The 23,346-nt window shown below is 39.1% G+C and overlaps 1 protein-coding gene across 2 annotated transcripts in view; it reads right to left on the bottom strand.

Annotated features, from left to right (window-relative positions):
- The window catches only part of AGMO (alkylglycerol monooxygenase), a 200,484-nt gene that overhangs the window by 160,927 nt on the left and 16,211 nt on the right, over positions 1–23,346 (bottom strand). For both annotated transcript variants that reach the window (XM_069774164.1, XM_069774171.1), the window contains exon 3: positions 18,533–18,684. In XM_069774164.1, coding sequence (XP_069630265.1) covers positions 18,533–18,684 — 152 coding nt within the window. The remainder of the gene's footprint in view (positions 1–18,532; positions 18,685–23,346) is intronic.

Raw genomic sequence — 23,346 nt, 5'->3', positions numbered from 1 at the left:
ATTTTAACACAATAGTCAATGATTTCATTTTAAAATCCTTAAAAGTAGTACAAAAACAATGTTAAAAATAAATAATAAATAAATAAAATAATCAAAGGTGAAATTCATGACTTGCCTGGAGAACAGCCCCAGGTTTACAATTAAAGTTGCTGTGGCTCATGTAGGGGAATTGATAGCATACAGTAGGACTGCACTGTGGCTCATTAGACCTTGTCAGTATTTAGCATTCAAAGCCACTGTCAATACAGCATTCACCTGAGCCAGACTTGGGGGCTGCAATACTTTGGTTTCAATTAGCATTCCAAAGCTCTCTTTACTGCAAATCACGGATACAGTGAATTTCTTCCTGAACTAGATATCATTCCCTGCATTTGGATTTTAATTGACAATACTTAGTAGCTGCTCCTGTTTTCTATTTCTTCTGGCACAGTTTAATTCTAACTTTACCTCTGTTGTGCTACATCTGAACCACATGGCAAATACTTTCAGCAATGATACAGGTTATATAAACAATTTCTACTAAAGTAAGGAGAGGTCTTGGAATCCTTTGAAATTTAGTGATAACTGTGCATTTCCCTACTGAGCCAGTATCTGCCATGCTGAACTTCCCTGTATCAGTGTCTGACATACCATAGAATATGCACTTTTGCTGTGTTTTTGGTTTTGGGGTTTTTTTCCCTAAAATAAACCAATTTTACTCAGTCATTTTCAATTTGACTTTACTTTGGATATACTGCAATCAAATTAGTCCTGACAAACTAATAAAGATTGGGCCAATGTTTGGATGTGACACTGTTAAGGAAATCTATCTTGCAAGAAGGAAATTTAACAGCTGCTTGTGGAGGAAGAATCTTTATCACTGAGTCAGAAAGGAACCAACTGCTTAGCATAATTTTAAAGGCAGCTTCTCTGTCACCGGCATCATCATTCAGTTGATGTGTAAAAACCATTTATAAATATTAGCAATCATCTGGCATTTTTCAAAAGAACAGGAAAGTTAATCCTGTTTCCTGACTGAGTTCTGCCTTGCATAATTACATTCTGACTACCTAAGTTCCCCTGCAATTTCAGTTAATTACAGTATTATTCTTACTTCCTGTCCTAAAGTTATTTGTGTAGTAACCATATCCTACTAGAGTGGAAGATGAAGTAAGCTCTGTGAATTATTTTGATTAATGTGTAAAATGTTGTGCTATCGCCTAACACAAAAGACACTACATATTGGATATTATTCCCAACTAAAAAAATGTGTGAAACTTTTCAGCAATTATATTAACACTCAGTAGCGCACCTCTCAAGGGATGCTTGTATTACTTGACTAATAGATATAAATCTATATGTAACTAAAAAATATTAATACAGCCTTTTCTTGAACATAAGCAAATGAAAAATCTTAGATATGTCTAAAGAGATAAAAAAAATACCAAAAAGTATAGATAATATACATAAAAATACAGTCCTCTAGCACTTGCCATTGCCACTAAAAACTACTATTGACAGTCTACACATTGAAAAATCATTATATTTGCTTGACAATCATAAGCTTTTGAAGCATAACTAACTGGGAAGTGACTAGAGTATTTTCAGCAGACTAGAGAGGACTGCCCAAACTTTATGGCAAAATTTCATTTTAGCTGTATACAAAAACACAGGATTTCTTCGTGCCTGAGATAAAAAGAGGACTTTCCTTCTTTTTAGGTGCAAACTCTCATTTTGTAATTAACAGCAAAACTTCTGCGGGCATCTGTTGGGCAGGGTTTTATCCCTCAACTTTGTCATGCAGTAGCCATAAATCTGTCCATCATAAATTTCCTCCCTTAGCCTCAGACCACTCCTCCTAAACTCATCCTGACTCTATGGACATTCCTCCATACCACCCCAATGCCTACTGTTTTCTGTCACATTCCTCTGCTCCATCCAGCCCTTCCCACACTCTCCCTCACATCCAGCGGCGCTTCTATATCCCTTCACACAGGCAGATCCATACCATTTTCCTACCTGAATGTACCCCACTTTGCCTGACCCAGTCTTCTCCTTCTATACAGTTATTGTTGTGATATCTAAGATTTCTCTTAGTCCTTCAACTGCTGTAGCCTATGCCTTTTCCACTATTACAAAAATGATTTCACTCCTCGAGACGCAGAAAAAAAAATGAAGTAAATGTGTCCTATAGGAACGAAAATCAAAGCCAAAGAAAAATAACCTCAGAATTATTTCGAAACCAACACCACAAATAAAGTTCTTGAGACAGATGATAATATTGCAAGACCTGACAACACTGGCAACACATGCAGATAAGCCACGGTGACATGCTTGAAAAACAACTAGTTTGACTAGCAAACCTGAACTACATGTTTTGTCACTCCACTCTCCCATCCCCCCACCTGCATGAGGAAACCACAGCCACGAGTGGGAAGAGCAGGTGGGCGGCAGGGTCCAGAACCCCTGCCTTCCTGGGGGGTTGCAGTGCCCACTATAACCACAGTCATGGGCTGGGGCAGCTTCCAAGTGCCACCTGGTTACTCAACCTTTAGCTGAAGAGTTTTTTCCCAGGGCCTGACAATTTATTCTCTCCTCATGGGTAGCAGCAGCTGCCCCAGGAGCAGGGATGAAGTCCCAGGACCAGGATTATACCACTTCTATAATCACTTCTTCTTTGTCGTCATTCTCCATCCCTCTTAGTCGTTCTCTCTTCTTAACTGTTCTCCTTCTCTCTATATATGCAAAGACTCGTGACAGCAAGTTATTGCATCTGGTGGTATCTCCACACTTTCTTTGCAGCTTTTAACATCTTTCCTCGTCCTGGGCACACGACACTTCTAAGTAGTGTTTTGAGGATTACACTGAAGTTGAAACAAACTATTTCTACATGCTTGCAAAGGCCGACCTTCGGATCATGCTCCAGAGCCTATTTGTTCTCATACGCGACTGGGAAGAAATGAGTAACTCATTGAAGAAATTTGGGGTTGGACAGCCTGTGTCTTTGAGACAAGGATTTCTGGAAGCTCTTTATTTTTTCTAAGGAGGAAGAGACTGGACTTCTGTAATTATATGGTTATTATGTTTTCTAATGTTTACACACTGGCAGAATGGGAACACAAAAACAAGTCTACATAAACACAATAAACAAAAAACTCTTCAAGGCTGTTTCCATTTAAAATTACAGGCTATGCCATTTAAGGGAGTTTGCAGTGCTGGAACATGCTGCAACACTGCCTGCCCAGGAGAAGGATAACCCCATTTAAAAATGTTTTTCTAATATTAAAAAAAAAAAAAAAAAAGAAAGAAAAAAGTTTCACTCTTGACATGCTTGTTTTGGAGCTCCTAAAGGAGCAGGGAGTTCACATAAATGAGTTCATCACCTCCCCATGCACTAGGGCAGCCTCCAGCCCTCACCCGCCTCTCCAGGGCCCTGTGGGCCATGGGAGATCTTTAGCCCGAGGAAGGAGAGAAAGATCTGGCCAGTAACAACATCTACATGCTGGAAGGGGCCTCCTCTGCCTCACTGCTAGTCTGGTGGCAAGACCCTCTTATCCCTCATCGGCAGAGGAAAATCCCTTCCACATTAAGTACAATTATAGGCGAAAATTGGCTGCCAATTTTTGAAAATCTGTCCCTTTAAGTTTTAAGGGAGCTGGTTTCCTTTTCAATTTTAAATATATCTCACCCATATGGGAATAATACACAATCAAATCCAATATTTTTCCTACTGCCTAGCAGCTAAGTTATTTACTTGACTTTAACAAGACTTTTCTTTCCTCTTCCCAAGTTTGAGAGCAAGCACAAGCTGAGATGAGCTGTGCTGCTGTATGAGCAGGCAGCCGCTTCCAACAATTTATTTGAAAAGAAGCAGATCTGTATGTTAGGTAGGAAAGGGAGAGACTTAGCGTAGGCGGGGGAAAGAGGGGAAAAAGTCAAGGTTTAAATTTTTTGTTGTCGTAAATAAGCGCTTGAAACATGGGAACAGAAAATAGGAAACTTTCAAAGACTTGACACACCTATTTCCTACTGCTGGAAAATTAAGACAGTTCCATAAGCTGTATGTCCCCTAAATTAAAAACAATGCACAAAGGGTGTTAAATTAGCCATGCAGACATAATGGCCATTAAAAAATCCCACTTGTATGCTGTGCAAATTTGCATGTGCAACCTGCATCTGTTCTTAAGACACTAGATTGAAGGCAAAGTTTTACTCTGAACCCCTTTTTTCCCCCCCAAACTGTAGAAATAAAAATTTAGCATGTTTACTATTTACAACTTCCTTCTCAGAAGACACAGGTAGAGCATTCATGCCTTCCAAAATGTAACCTTACACATCTGGCCAGCAAACATCTGGATATTTATCTTCACTCATCATTTCCTTCTGTAAGTCCAAAAACTGTCAGTTATTTCAGCTGAGATTCAGCCCAGGGGAGTAGAAAAAAAAGTTACATCCTTCTTTTGTCCAGGTTTTATAAACTGCTTTTTACCTTTTTCCCTGGGATATCAGTAAGTATAAAAATAAGCAGTCTGGATTCTTTTGACTGTGGCTTTTATTCTTGTGAATATGTACTTCTGTAGCCACAGGGAGCATACATATACAACTGTATTTATTACACAGTCATATCTGCAATGCATGCAAAATATCCTACATCTTTAAACAGGCTTTTTTTTATTTTAAGTGTTACATACATCCAGAAGAAATCACTCAAATCACAGGTAAGAATACAGATTGATTTGTGAATAAATTATATAGCAAAACTTATGCCAATTAAACTTCAGATTTGGGATAGTCACGAAACAGGAAATGTGAGTATCAATTCACTTAAAAAAAAAATTTTTTTAAAAAAACCCTTGACTTACAGAATTGTCATAATGGAAGCACTGCCTTTGGACTGGAGGCACCAGCCTGAGGAGCTCACCCCTGAGTTTGTCCCTTGCTCTGCCACTGTTCTAGGAAAGTCTCTTCACCTGCCTGTGCCATCCTACCCCTATTTTACAGAGGGTTATAATGAAACTCATCTCCTTTGCAAAACACTTTGCAGTGTAACTACGAAAAAAAACACTCTAAGAGACTCAAATGTTATTACCAAAGATACATATTTAGCAAAGGAAAACATCAATCATTTCTGAATCTATCTAATTATGAGTTTAGTTTTTCTTACTATTCAGTAATTTAAAGCTACTGCTGACTTTAAATTTTCCAAATCACTATCCTGGTATCCAACCTGAAATTGCTTAGCAAAATGTTTTGGACAAGTAATAAAGAATTCAAACTATGCAATGAGTTTTTTTGAAGTCTGTTGTTTAGCTGAGGTTGCATTCACTTCTCTTTTGTTATTTCTTTGAACCAGCTTCATGCTTTCCAACTTAACTCTGCTTCATGAAGTTGAAGTGCTCTTAGAAGAAAGGTTAACTTAAAAATCATACCCATATTAAAAGACAAAAGAGCAAAAATTAATATTATGGCTTCTTAAAATTATGTCATTTAGTATGTGTCCTGGTTTCAGATGGGATAGAGTTAATTTTCTTTCTAGTAGCTAGTATAGTGTTATGTTTTGGATTTTGTATGAGAATAACATTGATAACACACTGATGTTTGCAGTTGTTGCTATGTAGTGCTTATATGAAGTCAAGGATTTTTCAGCTTCTCATGCCCAGCCAGCAAGAAGGCTGGAGGGGCACAAGAAGCTGGCACAGGACACAGCCAGGGCAGCTGACCCAAACTGGCCAAAGGAATATTCCATACCATGTGACATCATGCCCAGTATATAAACTGGAGAGAGTCAGCCAGGGCAGAGGGGGGATCGCTGCTCAGGAGCTAACTGGGCATCGGTCAGCAAGTGGTGAGCAACTGCACTGTGCATCACTTGTTTTGTATATTCCAATTTTTTACTTTTATTGTTATATTATTATTATTATTATCATCATAATTATTTTCTTCCTTTCTGTCCTATTAAACTGTCTTTATCTCAACCCACGAGTTTTACCTTCTTTCGATTCTCTCCCCCATCCCACTGGGGGGGAGGGAAGTGAGTGAGTGGCAGCTTGGTGCTTCGTTGCTGGCTGGGGTTAAATCACGACAGTATGAATTTATTTTATATGTGTACTAGGGGCACTTTGCACACCACCATTTGTCCCATAGGAATGCTGCAAAGCATTCATGATTCAAATTCATTTTAACCATAGGGTACAAGGGAAGCTGCTAATGATATAACAACTTACATACTTAACTCTGCATTTCTCCATAACACTTTAGATTTATTTTTCAACTTTAAATCAACAAATAAAATACATGTTTAAGTACCAGAACAACATTTACAATAAAAAAATCTAAAATTTTATGTTAGAATGAGTGGATAAGAGAGATCAGCAGAAGAGCAAAGCAGCAAATAGTGCGAAGGACTTGAGAGTTGGCTTCGACGGGTTTACTCATTCCTCCCTCACATCACTTCTAGGCAACAAACAACTTGTCCTGGTTTCAGCTGGGACAGAGTTAACTGTCTTCCTAGTAGCTGGTACAGTGCTATGTTTTGAGTTCAGTATGCAAAGAATGTTGATAACACTGATGTTTTCAGTTGTTGCTAAGTAGTGTTTAGACTAAAGTCAAGGATTTTTCAGCTTCTCATGCCCAGCCAGCGAGAAAGCTGGAGGGGCACAAGAAGTTGGCACAGGACACAGCCAGGGCACCTGACCCAAACTGGCCAACGGGGTATTCCATACCATGGGACGTCCCATCTAGTATGGGAACTGGGAAGGGGGGCAGAGAATCGCCGCTCGGGGACTAACTGGGTGTTGGTCGGCGGGCGGTGAGCAATTGTCCTGTGCATCATTTGTACATTCCAATCCTTTTATTACTACTGTTGTCATTTTATTAGTGTTATCATTATCATTATTAGTTTCTTCTTTTCTGTTCTATTAAACCGTTCTTATCTCAACCCACGAACGAGTTTTACTTCTTTTTCTGATTTTCTCCCCTATCCCACTGGATGGGGGGGAGTGAGTGAGCGGCTACGTGGTGCTTAGTTGCTGGCTGGGGTTAAACCACGACACAACTCAGGAACAGTTCCTTTTTTTTTTTTTAATTTCTTTCTTCTTTTAAACAGAAGGTAATTTCCAGTCAAAATTGTATTAAATTAAAAGACAGTTTGGAGTGAAAAACTCCTTTTACTTTTATTTCTGTAACACACTATAGGTTACCTTACTGAAAAAGAACCCTTAAGATTTTATTTTTATGACTACAAACTTTTCAGGATCTCAGCATCCATAACTGTTACTAGTGACTATAATTTAAAAGACAATAAAAGAAAACATAAAAGCATGTAAAATATATGATGCACAAATAAAGCATATACTTCTTTACACCTCTGTGCTGTAAAATCAAAAAAATCATGCTGCCTTCTGTCTCAATTTAATAGGCCAGTTTCCAGTTGATGGAAGGCATGAACATGACATCACTGATTTCTGAAATGATTCCTTGTGAAAACATGTCGCATGCCATAGTGTTATTACAGTCTGAGAGTCTTAGCAATAGCTTTGCACGGCTGAACATACAACTATAAAATGGCAAGATATGCTTAGAAAGACAGTGATATTTGTGATGTACGTTCATTAAATAGAAAGGAATTATCCTAATTTTATTAAGGTTAAAAGCAGCAAGGGAAAATCTCACCCATGTTTTACAAGGTCACATGCCCAGGTTGCTCTACATTGTCTGAAGCAATACCCTCTCCATTTTAGTGATATTCTGCGTAATGACTGTCACATACTTGACCTCATCAGAGAAGCTGAGGATGTTCATGATTTTTTCAGAAGACAAGTTTTAAAAGAGTTTCTGGGAAGTTAATCACTAGATAGAATCACAAGTCCTCCTCCTGGACCCTACAAAACCTTGCACTTCCCCATGCATACATACCAACATGATTTGATTCGTCACAATTTTTGCATGCCAGCAACAGAAAGATATTTTCAGAATATTTCAGTTCCCATTTAGCCCTTAAAATAAGTAGCCCAGAGGCCAACATCCAATGCTCAAATCCAAGTGCTTTACAGAATCCAACTATGAATACTGTAACAACACCTGAGTCATTCCTATTTAAGATATGTCTTTCATACAGCTTTACAGATGAGAACATTGTAGATATCTTCTTGCAACAGAATGTTTACAATCTGTTTAGAGCATTTCTTCATTAAGATTAAAAAAGTTAATTTACTTTTAAAATATTTAACCATGCTGACTTTATTCAGGTTTGACAATTACTGATTCTTGAGAAAAACTAACTGAAAAATACTGTAGGTTATTTAAATATCTTTGGTTGGAAAAAAAAGAGAAGTTATGCCAAAAAAAGGATTTACTGATAATTTTAGCTATTAAAAAAAGAAAAAAGGAAAAAAATCTGGTTAGTGATTTTTATTAAGTTACAGCTTCCACCAGCATGCTATCAATTTAGATAGAGTGTGATGTGGAAAAGACTGCTATTCCTACACTCAAAAAGCATTTTTGGCAGTTTAAATACCTTCATTAAGGCAATAAAGATGCACTGAAGGAAACATACATGTAAAGAACATTGTCCAGATACAATAATGTTTTGTCTGCTCCAAACACGCTTTAAATGTTAATTGCCAATCTTGAAATGTATAATAAAGTATTTGAAATGGTAATGGCCTCACTAGATTTTTAGCATGCAAAGAAAACAATTACAGACATCCAGCTTCTAGAAATCTGAGTAATATCCTGAAAGGAACAGCTCACCGTTTGGGGGTTGGGGTCGAATGCACTTTTAGTCTGCTTTAAAACATCATTTTAAATTTCTTATAGCAAAAAAACAATACCCTTTTCGAATTTGCAAGTAATCATGCACCTATTCTTGGCAAGGAGTGCCCATCAGTGAGTAAAACTGAGCGTGCAATTAGCAATGAACAATCTTTTTTTCTTTCTTTTTTTTTTCTTTTTTTTTTAGCTAATTCTGATAAGGATCGACTGTACGTACACACTTGGAAATATTTCAGTCAGTCACATAACCTGATACCAAATATAATTAAAAAAAAATTCTATGCATACATGCATAAAATACACATGTATTGATGGATACACACTGGAAAACTGTATTTAAAATACAGAAAAATTTGCATAAAAAGCATGGAAGAAATGGAAATAGCAATGATACTTCTGATACGTCCTTAGTCCTAATACTCCAGAAATGGGAGTTTTTAGCAATGTCCCGCTGAAGAAGAAAAGTGTGAGCCCAAGCCCTTCAGAGCAGCCCATCTCCCCAGGAGAAGAGCTGCATCCATGTCCCTGCTTTGCATCCCCCAGCCACAGAACTGCATACATGCTCCAAGAGCCACCTTACCTTTCCTTGCAGGTAGGCTGTGAAGGTGCTCCAAAGCTAAATTCTGCATGGTTTGAAAAGTGCTTGAAAAGAAATTTCAAAAGAACTATTTGAAATTGCAAAGTACTATAGGTCTTCATAGTGCCTATTAGCTAAAGTGCTGCTTCTGAGCAGGGATACAGAGAGATAGTGTTCTGTGCATTTCTTTTTCCATGCTAAAACTATACAGACTGACAAACAGAGCAATAATGACCAGGCAATTTTTACTAGCACAGCAGGAGAAAAACAACTTATTTTTGTAACAGAAAAAGCACAAGCATCTCAATGGGCCATCTGTTTTAACAATGCCTTTTATTTCTCTAGGCCTCTGCTTCTACTTTAAAACTTAGTGACAAAAAAATAATTACCACTGCTGCTGTTTGATGAATTATATGATGTGTGCTTTTACTGTAAATCTAATTCCTTACAATCACGTTTTCATATCACAAATTAAAAACTGTTGTTACATTTGGTACCTTTTATTGCTGATCTGCTGATTGCAATAGATTGGCCAAACATGAAAGGGACAAAAAAATGAACCTTGCCCCTCTTTGAACATCCCTCCAGCCCAGGACAAAGCCCTCTAGCAAGACAGTGTGCAAAGCTGCTGTATCAGAAACCGAGAGCTAGCATCTCCAAAGTCACTGCAATTGGTTTAGGAAATAAATGTTTAAAATGAGCCTGGATGAAGTGATTTGTGTGCTACTTATTCAGGAAATAGATATTAGCGAGCATTTTTATGTTTCTCTCCAATTTAGTAAGAAGCCTTTAGCTGACATAAGTAGTAACATGGTTTAAAATTAGGTGAAGGCGAACAAGAATATATATTCTCAGGTGGGTTTTTCACTTACTCTAAATATAAGTTTCTAGCATAAGATACATATTCAAAGTGTAAGACAGAAACAAAAAAGGAAGAGAAGACAGACATAGTTGGACTTCTCTCCTTGAACAAGTAGTTGAACTTCCAAACATAGTCTCTCTCTTCAACTTACGAAATCACTCGATTGAAGGCAGTTCCATAATATTTAAGAGGTCAAATAGTGTATAATAGAACTATTTCAAATCTTTTTTCAGGTAAAACTCCATAAAAATAAAATCTTTAAACTATTGCAGAAGAACTAGTTTCTCCTTTCCCACACTCACTAACTGCAAAAAGGTTCACTTCAAAACTTGGATAATTCAAATTTTACTTTATGCTCTATAACATCTTAAGAAGTACAAGTGTTATGCACCATTTCATTGGTTTTCAGCAACACACTCGGAAAAGTATGTCAAATGAACTGTTTCTTCGCACAGTGAGTTAGATGCTTTCATACTCATGTCTCTACTCACTCAGACTAAAAAGCGATTTTTTTTTTTCCTGTTTAAAATGCATACACACGGACTAGAGGGCAGCACTAGCCAAGGATACAAATGTGTGAAGACAGCTTACTTTTTGAATGGTCAACCCATGCTAATTTATAACAAAATTTCTTCTCCCACTTCATCCCATAAGATACTGTTTTATGTTGTTCATGTGCAATGACACTTGTATCAGATTAGTTTATTAGTCAGAAGCATGACTGTAATCACACAAGTCATGTGTGCAATGTATCAGTTTCTTCATTACAACCACCTGTTTAATCCACACACTGTGCACATTTCCTGGGGATCTCAGAAGAGAGTCATTTCACAAATGACTTTTGGAATTCATTTCAAGCCTCAGAAAGTTTAGGTTTTACCACCTTAAAGAAAAATTTAGATGAAAAAGAGCAGAGATTTTCCCCATAGCTTTGAATATTTAAGGATATTTATTTTACATTTTCTAATGTTTTACTGTAAAAGCATGTTACAAACTTGCTTTTGTGCAAGCAGAGCCAGTCTGTGCACTCAGGAACAACCCAGGCACTGCAGGTAGGAAAAAGATGAGATTCTACCCTCCAGACACTCATACGTACCTCTAGCTGATGCATATCTATATAGAGAGCCTTGAGAACGCCAATGTACTGTGTAAATCCTCAAAGCAGGATTTGAGTGATACTTAAGAGAAGTATTAACCTTGTGCTGGCCCCTTTCCCAACCATAAGAAAAGACTAGTAACAAGGAAAATGGAAGAATATGGTTTCTTTTTCATTTTGTACTGGGGAGTTTGCCAGATCTCTTCATGGTGGAAGCTTGAGAAAAGATAAACAGTGCTGAGAGGAGATGGAATTACCATCTGAATTTTTGGTATAAAAACTGTCATAATAGTGTCAGCTCATGCTTTCATGAATACGTATGTCATGATATTTAAAAGATACATTGTCTCTGGCATAATCAAAAAAAATTTTTAAAAGATTGCTTTTATACTCATATCAAGGCCTAATTCGTAACAACCACAGAGATCCATCTCTCCTAGCATCCTGTGGCAAAGAAAAGCAATTACCAGATAGTTACAGAAAACCTACAAGAATCATGGTAAGTGTATAATGACTTTTCTCCTGATACCCTTCCATCATCCAAAGATAAGCCGCTTATGTCTTCCTGGACTAGATGTTTAACCCATACCATGGAGTTTAATTCCTCACCTATAACAATGAGCCCTGTCCTACCCCCCACTACATCATATTCCCACTCCAGAGCACATCCTACAGCACTTCTAAAGAGCCAAAAATCCATGGCCGACCACTTCGTCTGCTGTCCAACCTGTTGGCAGATTTGTTACTACCATCATTCTTAATAACCTCTGGCACTTCACATATGTACAAAATCTATTCACCCATAAACCTCTTTTGGATATTCAGAAATTAAAATTAAGTAAAAATTCTGTAGTAGATTTCCTCTTATTTCCATCTTCTGAGCTCTTCAGGTTATGGAGATTTTTCAGAAAGTCACTTACTATCTCACAGCTTCTAAAGTAGAACAGGAAGGGGCTTGTGATATCTGCATGTGCCACAATAAATTTAGCACACTAAATGAGTCAACCTCACCTCATATCAGGACATTATTCTTGCCAGTATACAAGAAATCAGTCTTTTAAACAACAGGAACTTATTATGAACAATAACAACCTGAAAACAATACAAGCAGGCTCCTATAATTTTACGGGACCCTAGACCACTCCATGTCAGGAAGCCTCATTGCAGCTGAGGCAGTTTTCAGGTGAACTTTCTCAACCAAAATATACACTTAAATGTCAGAAGGAATGGCAATATTTTGGTTTGCTAAGATTGACTGTGGTCTTCTACAAATTCAGTGTCCACTCAGAAAATTACATGACACATGGTAAAGGAGCACCTCTTATTTTTGAAAAGTAAGAGAAAGGTAAAAGACATAGTTATAAAAACAAGTGTATAGGAATAACAAACGATGTAGTTTACTTACAGTGGACTTGGAAGGCAAGGAATGAATCATAATCACATGAACTCTCTATTTATTTTCAATTCATGTTATGCTGTCTGCAGGTATTAGACCAGAATCAATCAGAAGATAGAACAGAAAATGTGATAACCAGCTATTGCTTTTGCTATTTTTGTGAGGCAAGCAGAGTCAGCATTTTAACATCCTGCTCTCCCAAGCCTGTTCAAAAAATAAAAAAAACAACCGACAGAATGGCAAAAAATGTTTTCTCTAAAATTCACAAGAAGAGAATATTTTTCTCTTAATCACTGGGTATCAATTCCCTTTGCAATCAACACAAGCTGTGACAAGAAAAAGAGCAGAGCCTCATTCAGTCACTTGACAGTTCCCAAAGTTTTCTATCTTTCACTGGGGTGGAATTAAATTTGTTTCATGCTGGATAATCAATATGGTACTGAATTTCTAGTCAGGTAAACCATGGCATTTTCCCACATGCAAGGACAAGCCTAAAAAACCACCACCACCCAATCCTCTAGTCCTGCCCTCTGGATGGAGCCTTTGGCATGTAAAAGTACATTGTCATTTACTGTATTTCTAGGGGAATACAGATTTTCCTGAAAGGAAAACCTTGTGTCTCTGACCATGTTCCCAATAACAAAAGTCAGACATCATTTTATTATAATGAATTTCCCATAAATCTGAAATCCTTTCAATCCAAAATTATTTCAATATACTATCAATTCTTAATATAAAATCTACTTAACAAGTCCATTCTAATATACTGACTTCAGACAAGCACATTATAAATTGCAGATGAAAGGAGCACTTCAAAGGCAGGAATGGGTCTGATAAATAAAGATAGCACAATCGTATGATTCCAATACATCCTACAAAAATGAGCAGTAAATGTAGATGGTGAAGAGACTTTGAGCCCTGCTGTCTTTTCCTTTAACAAGCTTGCAAGTTCAAACTCATCTCCACAACAGTGAACATAGCATTGCACGGGTGTCCAAAGTGATAATATATTGGGATTATTATTGCAGATTATGTATATAATTAGCAGAAAGAATAGGACTGGGTTTTACTGTTGCCCATTTGAGTCATTTTAATGGCATGAATCTTGAGACATTACCTTCCCCAATTTATCCACTCTGTTTCCTTATAAAAGAACGAATTACCTGTCTGTGCACTACTGATGCAGAAAATCCTCTCTGCTCTCTCTGAAGTCTCCAGTTTAACCCCTAGATTCTGTGCTAGCAAGGCTAGGTTATGTTGCTTATGTACTTGGCCACTGGGCAGGACCACATGTCCTGCCCCATGGCTAAGTTGACCCCATGACTACTGAACTGAGTTGAATCGTTTAAGAAAGAAACTCAACACAACCCTGTTTTTTAACATGGACTGTTTCAGTGATCTTATGCACATAGTCTCCATGCAGGACATTTTTTCCAGAACTGAGTGGGTAGTGAACTGCAGCATGGTGTAGGAAAGAGCAGCCAGATGCTTCTGAAGTCAACTCTGCTGCTGAAGAAGTTGTTCCATGAAACTGTAAGAAAAGATGCTTCCTGGGAGAAGAGGCAGAAGCAATGTAAGTCATGGCTAAGAGAAACCCCTTTTTTAAAAAATTCTACAAAACAAGAGATGAAGAGTTCACAAAGTTTCCAATTCTTGGACATCTTAGAAAGAAAACCTCCTCAACATCCTCAGGCGAGACATTTTGCCACAGATCTGAGGCATGGCCTTTTGAGGGACAAAGCTGAAGTGAGTTTTCAGGGTCTGTTCTTTGCCCTCTGACCCTTCAGATGCTGGCCTTGGACAAAAGGTCAGTCCTGTGGGGTGGGAGAATGTGAGAAGCTTGGAGTCTACTGCTCCAGAATATGCCTGGTGCAGTACAAGGCTTAATCCTCATCCACCATAAATAAATTCAGAATTATTAAGAGACACACCATTAACTCAAAATTTTATGTAGCAGCTGGGGAATCTGCCGAGGATATACTTATCAGTTGAGGTCTATTTTACGACCTCTGCACATAACTCAAACCATCAGCTCATATTGGCTCGGCCTTTCGCTGACAGGGACCATGTCACGTATCCCCCAGGGCAGCTGGAAGCCTCCAGCAGACAATGGGGGCGAGCGGCTGACATGGGCCACTGTGGCCCTGGCAGAACAATGCAGCTGCTGCGGAGGTTGGCCCTGCTGAAGGAAACGCGCTTCTCCCAGGTTGTCTGAGGGGAGGGACACTGAAGCAATGGAAATTCCCCAGCAGTAAAGGAGAACAAAAGAAGAGGTGTTGGAAGCTGCCGTTAAAAAGAGACAGGCTCCCTATACCTGCTGGCTGCCAGACTTGGACAGCTTCTTCCAGGGCCTGAAAGAGGAGTGGATGGTCCTCTGGCTGACAGAAAACCACACCGCTCTGCAGGATGCAATCCCCCGGGAAGCGCAGGTGAAAAACTACTCCCTCACACAGAGGACCAGAGTTTCACAGTTCCCCACTATCGCACGTTGGGGCACAGGGTTGAGAGCACAGCCACTGCCGAGGGCCCCGCTCAAAGTGGGGGTGCCTCTGGGCCCGGCAGAGCCCCCCACACCACAGCCGGCCATGAAACCCCCTGCTGCCCCGCAGCCGGGACCTGGGCTCCACACAAGTGCGTCCCTCTTGTTTTTGCATGGGATCTGGAAGTCTCTAGATTTCCTCCCCTGATTAAAAGGTGTGGCTGCTGAAGAAATTAGTTTACAGAGCCTCCAAATTCCTTACTGCCGTTGTCATATGTCTGCAACAGGAGTAACCGCGAGGCCAGGGCGTGGGGAGGGGTGTGCTGCACCACGGCTAGGGCTCGGCACTGCTCTGGGACCGCTGAAATCCCCCTTTCTAGCAGCAGTAACTCTGCAAGGACTCTGCACCTGGAGAGGAAACTTGAGGAGTAATCCATATATGCTAGATTAAAATATCTGGTAAAAATCCCTCAAACCCACACATATCCTTCCCTGAAAAAAAGTTAAAGTAAAACCTGCGATTTTACAGCTTACTTTTCTTAGTAGTACAGCCATAACGGCTGTTTTGAACTGAAACAAAGGGAAAAGTTACACTGATTTATAAAGTCATTAAAATACCAGGAGAAAAAGCAGTGGCTAACTAAGTACTCCCATTGACTGCCACAGCTTTTGGATCAGGCCCAGAAGAATGCTGGAATAAGTGGTGAAACATTTTATTTTCTAACTTTTTAGTGGCTACTGCAAACAATGGAAAATACAAGCACATACTTAGAATAACTCTATCCTTTGCAAAATGAGATCACACCTAAAAATACTTCCTCTTGTTCCTGTATAACTTCAGTTTATGATAATAGCTATTACACATATATAGTGAAGAGGAAAAAATAGCTTCCCAAGTGCTGGGTAAAAACTTGAGATTGTATCGTAGAGTTTCTGCTACAGAATAAACTTTAAAATCTGTTGATGATTCAGACTATTTATTCAGATATCAGAATGGACAATCCAATTACAGCATGGACAACATGAAATAAGGTAGTAAAAAGCCAGGGGCTTGAGTTATCAAATTATTGCTTGGAGACAGGAAAAGCTAAGTGATGATGATGATTCTTTGTATCAAAATTATATCAAGTATTAAGAAACAAATGCAAAATGTATCTGAATTTTAGGTTTCCAGTTTGAAACAATTAGTGCTATTATTTACATCTCCACACATAAGCCCACACAGCTTGAATTTCCTGGGATATACATGTGCTATTAATTTTTAACTTTGCTCTAGGATCCAAGCCTGAATCACCAGGCCCTGTTACTTTCTAGCGCAAGGGTGTGTTTTGTCCGCTTGTACTACAGACTGTTCCAGTGCCCTGGCTCCTCAAAGTGCAAAGGTATTTTTCAGGAGTTTACGTTTTACTTTTTAAAACCATCTCCTACACTTAAATTTCCTTAGCAACTTCCAAAGCAGCCGACTTTCACAGCTGTGTTGCCATCCTACGGATTTCATCATTGCTTGACCAGAGAAAAGAGTGTTGGTTAAGCTAAAATCTCCATTTAGAGTGATTTTCTACAATGTTGCATCAGTTCCCTGCTAAGTAGCACAGATCTAATAGCTAACAGTATTTCTGTAACCTGAAGAAGAGTAAATTAACATTTACAGAATAGCTCAGCGCTGACCTTCTTAAGGCAACAGCAGCATTTTCTTATGCAGTTTCCTCAACTACGTTACATACAGACAGAATTGGTTTGGATTTTAATTCTAAAACTGCTGGCGAGATTCATTTCAATGTATGTAATCTCCTCAAAATACAGAAAAACAGACAAGAGTAAATGCAAAGTTGTTGCAAGAACGGAAATACGTGCAATTGCTTTAGAGAGCACGGAGCTGACCCTACTCCCTTCTCTGCCAGTGGGAATTTTACCACTGACTCCAGTGAAAGTACAGCCAGGCTAGTGATTTTCTAACACTTGAAGGCAATTATTTTTATTTTAAAATGCAGGAATAGCCTCCCGCTCTGGTCCAGTTCTCAGCCTGAGGCTGTAGCCCTGCCAGCACTGTTAATGTCATTGTTTGCGAAGCGTATTCCCAGTCTCGCGTACGCCCACGCAGGGCTCCCGGCCGCAATGTCCCCCCCGCCGCATTGTTTCAGCTCCCCCTGTTTCCTCGCCTCCCACCCTGTCCCCCCACCATTGTTGTCCCCCTGCACCCACCCTGCATTGTTCTCACGCCCGCCTGCCATCCCCACCCAGGAGGGACCCTTCCTCCCTCCCACTCCCCGCAGCAGCTCAGGCTCCTTTCTTACCTACTTCCATATATTCCGCTGACGTATTGGCATCAAAACATTTTCCCTTTCTGAAAGCGCATTACATAAGCTGTCATTACTAGATCCCATGGCTTTTGTGAGCTGTGGGCGCTCTGCCTTGAGAAGCCCAGTCCAAAGTCTCTTAAACAAGAAGATTCTTATTTCATTGCTATGGACTCTAGATCAGGCCCAAAATTAGGATTGATAGAAAGTGTTACTGCATTTTCAGATAGGATATAAAAGGCTAGAGCAAAAATACATTGTCACTATAGAACAGAAATATGTAATGAGACAGATACGTAGGGATCGATATTACATCTTCATAGTATGTATGTACAGAAATGACTGGCATGATTTACATGGGCTCCATTGTTACAATAAATAAGAGTTAAATTCTTTCTAAACTGTGCTTTTGCTCCTCCATGTATAAAAGCAAGTAGGGTTAAAAATGTACTTCTAAAAAAACCAAGGCAAGGCTCGCGTTTATGTAGTCAAGTGTTAATTGCAGACAGGATTTCTAAAATACCTTGTTCATACATGTATATCTATGTCCATATATATATATAAAGCATAGAAATATTTTTATTCATTTACCAATTACAGTGATTGAAAGTTTAAAAAGATTTTTAAAAACACACAGAAACAAATTAAATTAGCCAGCTTTCCTGTCATTATTTCAGCCACCTTGCTTTTTTACTGCTCTCCGTTTTCTACATCTACAATGTTCTTTTGAAATATTTACCTGTACTGTACTGGATTTTTCATACAGGCATATAGGGATACTAACCCTAAATTTCTATGTACCTCCTATTTTTTTCCTATGATACTTCACTTTCGCTGTCGTACTGCTTTCAAAATGATACTCCATCTTTTCACAAAATCATGTTTATTATACACAGTATGATGTACAAACTGTTTTCCATGCCTAAGTGAGTCTTTGTTAATCCTTGGGAAGAAGAGCAGCTATATATGCTTAGAGTAGATTAAGTATAGAAACAAAACCCAAATACCTCATTTTATTAATAAATAATTAATACATTTTGTATTTTAATACGTGAAAAACTCATTAACTCTTACCATGGCTTATGCGGTGAAAGCAGTAGTATGCAAAGTCCACTCCCAGGAGTGTCAAATACCACGTCCATGGTGAGTCCCAGGGCAGTTCGAAGAGTCTGTAGTTGTTCCATATGTAGATATAACTAATTAAGTCAACACTTCTGAATAAAACACTGAAATAGAGATCCAAAAAGTTTTATCAATAATCTTCTCAACTTGAATTACAGAACCTTTTTACTATATATTTACCATTTATCAGGTGGGAGTCTTTTTGTAACACATAAAACCAGTCTCCAAGTTCTGCAACTTCTGTCAAGTAATGCTACTATTGACTTCAATGGAATCTTTACTTAAGGTCTGTGAGGTTTTTCAAACCAACCATCACCCACTCACCACCGGTGTTGTGGTATTAGGCATCCTCAAAGGCTCTGCAGTACTCTGCAGGTGCTGTGGTGATCCTGTTCTCCCAAATCTGGAAGAAACCCATCCTTGCTAAGTCACAAGTCAGAAGTGACTGAAGTATAGCAGCAATTATGCTCAAACACTAATGTATGACATTAAACACTAATGTATGACATTAAAATACCTTGACTATTTCCACTGTAGGGAAGGGCATGGAAGGTGACAGGACTTTTAGGAGCAGTAAGATAGTCAATCTACTCAGCATATCACTTCACTTTAAGAGGATAAATGCAGCAGGAGGAGACAAAGCCCAGTGCCTTTGAAAAGAAGGGAAAGGGCAATTGGTAGAGAAAAACAGCAGGACTGCCAGAAAGGGGGAGAAAAAGCCACGAATTTGCAAAGACAGGAAAGCCACTAGTCAGCAGCTTTTATTGCTGCCAAGTTCCTGGACAACAGGGAGTGAGCATCTACCTCTGACCTAACTCAGGTCAGTGCTGAGACTAGGAGAAGGAGAATGAAAGTAGCTCTGGGATGGGCAGGCCAGATCCAGCAGTAACTCTCCACAGCTGTTTAGGTTAAGAAAAATTTGGGTTGCCACAGTCATACCCTCTCCTCAGTGCCCCACCACCTCCCACCTCATTCCACTGATTTGGAGGATGAGCTGTCTCCAGACAAATTGCTTTGGTTTTGCTGGTTGTGTTTTTGGACAGACTGGGAAGTGTTAACCCCAGTGGGACAGAGATGAGAGGCCGTGGGCACTGGGGTGGCCCAGGTCACAATTGGCTTAGGTAGCTGTGAAATGGTGTCTCAGCTGCAGACTGATGTCTATTTAAACTGGCATTTTTTGTAGAAGAGAGTAGTGCACAGTGTGATCCGCAGCAACTTCCTCACACCCCCTCCTGCTACCCTCCTTTGCTGTGTTGCTGAAAATGTTTGTGGGACTGTGGTGAACTGAACTGGTGCAGCTTCTGAAAAGCAGCAAGCAGAAAAAAAGTAGGGAAAGGATACTAACTGTAGGAAAGTCACACATATCCTTTTTTATATATCAATGGATTAAATGCACCTCAGTTTAGGGCCTAAGAGTCAGAAATGAGATTATTATTATTAGCACCATCATCTACACACAGAAAAAACTAATCTAGTTCTCAGATGTTTTGCTGCTGGTATATTTGGGGGGGGGGGGGGGGGGGGGCGGACAGACTGAAATTACCAGCAGAACAACACCTTTGTCCAAAGTTGTACAAGATTTTTAGTAATCTATAAATCACATTCATGGCTGAAGGAAGACTGAGGGATTTAGATTCAGGGAACTTCAAACGGAGATTGCAAATGGCACACCTGCAAGACACTACTTGAACAGAGGAGGTAACAAACTGCACATAGGTGTCACAGCCTTGCAAAACCTCAGCTAAAAGACTGTCACAGACCAACATCTTTCTTTCACTTCAGTCTCACCTGGAACTTCACCTTATATTGAACTCAGCTAAAATAGCCTCCATGCATCTCTCTGTCCAGGTCTGCTCATTCTTGTCTCAGTGCCACTTCTCGATGGTACTTCTTCCCAAACCCTGCCTTTTTTTTTTTCCCCCCTTTTTTTCAGCTAGATTATTTTTCACACAGTTTATGGCATGGCCCCCAAAACACCTGAATCTGAAAAACTAAAAAAGGACATATACTCTTTCTCCTCTAAAGCCTTGTTTCACACACCTGGAAAACATCCCTAAGGACAGTCTGGCCATGCCTTGTACTTTTGGCTAGCTGCACTGAAACACGAGGGAACCTCAGCAAACATGGCTGTTTCAGCTTACGAACCACCGCCCAATGCTATGACTGAACTTCGAGGTCGCCTCCGTATTTTTGCAGAGATATCCATTCAGAGCTTTTATACTTCTGGCATTAGCACCTCTTCCCACAATAGTGTTTTGAATAAGGCTAGAAGGAAACATCTTGAGTTTCTGTGCTGCTAGTCTCTCTATTAACATGGAACAAAGTCAGCTGAAAATTCCAAGCTCCCAATACTAGCCTGCAAGCAGAATAGTGTCACATCCACCATTTTATCCCAAGCTGAAGCATTACAAGGAATTGCTGTTCGTGAAGAAAACTAATCTCTTTTCCACAGCCAGCTGCCACATCTTACCTGCAACTCCTTCCTACCTTTACTACAATCATCCCAGTTTTTCTCTTGGACAAAACCAAAACACAAGAAAACCCATGAAGTTTCATTTTAGCAGCTGGCAGATGAAGAATTTCTCTTGACTAGCAATGACAGGTGTATCTACCACTTTGAAAACAACTTAGCTATGCCCAGAAGTTGGACCATACACACCTGGAACATGTTTAATTTTCATAAGAGCTGTGTTCTATAAATATTTTTAAAGAAGATTATATGTGTCCAACCAGATTTTTGCAATTCACCTCATGAGGCATCTGTAAAGTTCAGTATAAATTCTCAATCCCTTTCACAACAGGTCAGAAGGGAGCTGATATTATGCAAACACAAAGAACTGGGCATTTCTTAACATCTTTTCAATGACCAGGAAATTTAAAACACCTCTTGCAACATAGAGTATCAGTTATTATTAGGTACTGTTTTCTTACTTTATTCTTTTGCTTTTATTAACATATAATGCCTTTGCAGTACATCCAAAGATATGTGAACTGGTACATTTCCTCCATTTTTGATCAGCTTTCAGTATTTCACCCTCGAGTCCTTTTTTTTTTCCAGAGGCTGAGGCCAAGGTGTAAAACTTGAGCTAACCCTGCAACACATTTTTTATATATGTGATTCGCTGTACATTCTTTCCTTCATGCTCGAATCACAACACTACAGCACAAAACACTAGCTGATTACTGTAATTAATTTAGAGTAATACATCATATCACTATGCTATGCTGGAGAAAGAAGAGCTGCTTAGCTAAGTATTTTTTTAAAATTTACAGTGTGATAGATAGGAAAGTCCAGAGCTTGCATTCAATTACAATTCTGAAAGTTCACTTGGAGTTTTAAAGGTTTATATTGCCCCTTTTTTTCTCCCTCAAGTTCCATTTTCACTTCTTGAAAATACTGAAGAGAACTTAAGAAAACTTTTTCCTCATTTAAATGTTAGGTTTTAACCATAAATATGACAGAAGCGGATAGGCAAGACTTTTGTCATCTAGTCCAATCCTCTGCATAAGGAGTAATAAATCCTAGAACAGACAGACTGTATAGAAAACCTTATTATATACATTGCACAGATTTATCTTCTTGGATTTTTAACATTTCTGCTGAAAATTTTCTTATTATGTGCAAAGTATGCACTTAGGCAACTGTTTTGACTTTGAGAGTTTTCGTCTCCTTGTTCCTGAAGTTCATACATACTTTACTCAAAGGTGATAATATTTGTTTTAATAAACCATTTCCCCCTTTCTCCTTCCACTGGGTCAGATTATCACTTCCTCTAATTAAAAAAGTCCAAGAAGGAAATTCTGGGAGATGAACTCTCCATGTGGAAATGAAGATCTACTTATGGTAGATCCCTATGGGATAATGAAGGAGGGAAAAGGTGGAGAAAATTCAATTGGAAGAAAAGGCAGCTGCCCATTTGAAAGAAGACAAGGTCCTGTTTTGCTTCCTCCAACGCACAGATCAGCCTTAGAGCCTGAAACCAAAGTTTTAGGAAACCTCTTCCATGGTGGCCAGGACAGTCACCAAAAGGGAAAAGGGTCAGAGACAGTAGCTGTCGTCTCTCTTCCGAGCACGGAGAAAGATCCGTGTATCAAAAGTGAAGACCCCAAGGAAACCGCCTCACCTCTCGCCACTATTGCAGTCACCACCTCGCGTCACACTGGGAACTGACCTGGGGCCCCTGAGCTAAAAACACAACTCTACAGCTGGACCTACAAAAGCACAGCTCTCAAGGGCTCTAACAGACTTGCATCCTTGGAGGTCAGACACAGAGGGAAACATGTTAAGACACCCTGGTCACAAGGTTATATTATCATTAAAAATAGTGAGATATTACTAATACAGTTTCCCTGGGTTAAATAAATTCAGTTCTTCTAGCCTGATTCAAAATACATGAATGTAAAGTTTCAAAATGTTGAACAAAGGCAGTTTCTCCTCGATAATTTGAAATTATTCAGACCATATATGTAACAGCAGGATACATGAATAATTAAATGCTCTGTAAGCTTTTGTTTCAGAGTGAAAAGCATAAGGATTTCCATTTCCAAGGATACTCATAGAGCTTTCTTTTCCAGATGAAAAACTGGCTCCAGTCACAATTGAAATAAACATTTTGATAACATGATTTTAGTAAAGAGGAGAAGGGGGGAGGAGGTAGAGGAGCCTTGAGAAAAGGTCCATTTGCAAAACAAAGCAAACCTCCTGCAACTGAAATCCCTTTTTATTTCCTGTACAGGTGCCAGGTCTTGAACAGACACCCAATTTA

Source organism: Haliaeetus albicilla, chromosome 2 (assembly GCF_947461875.1).
Source record: "Haliaeetus albicilla chromosome 2, bHalAlb1.1, whole genome shotgun sequence".
Taxonomy (NCBI): domain Eukaryota; kingdom Metazoa; phylum Chordata; class Aves; order Accipitriformes; family Accipitridae; genus Haliaeetus; species Haliaeetus albicilla.
The sequence above is the reverse complement of the archived record's forward strand: the minus strand, read 5'-3'. Positions and strand labels throughout refer to the sequence as shown.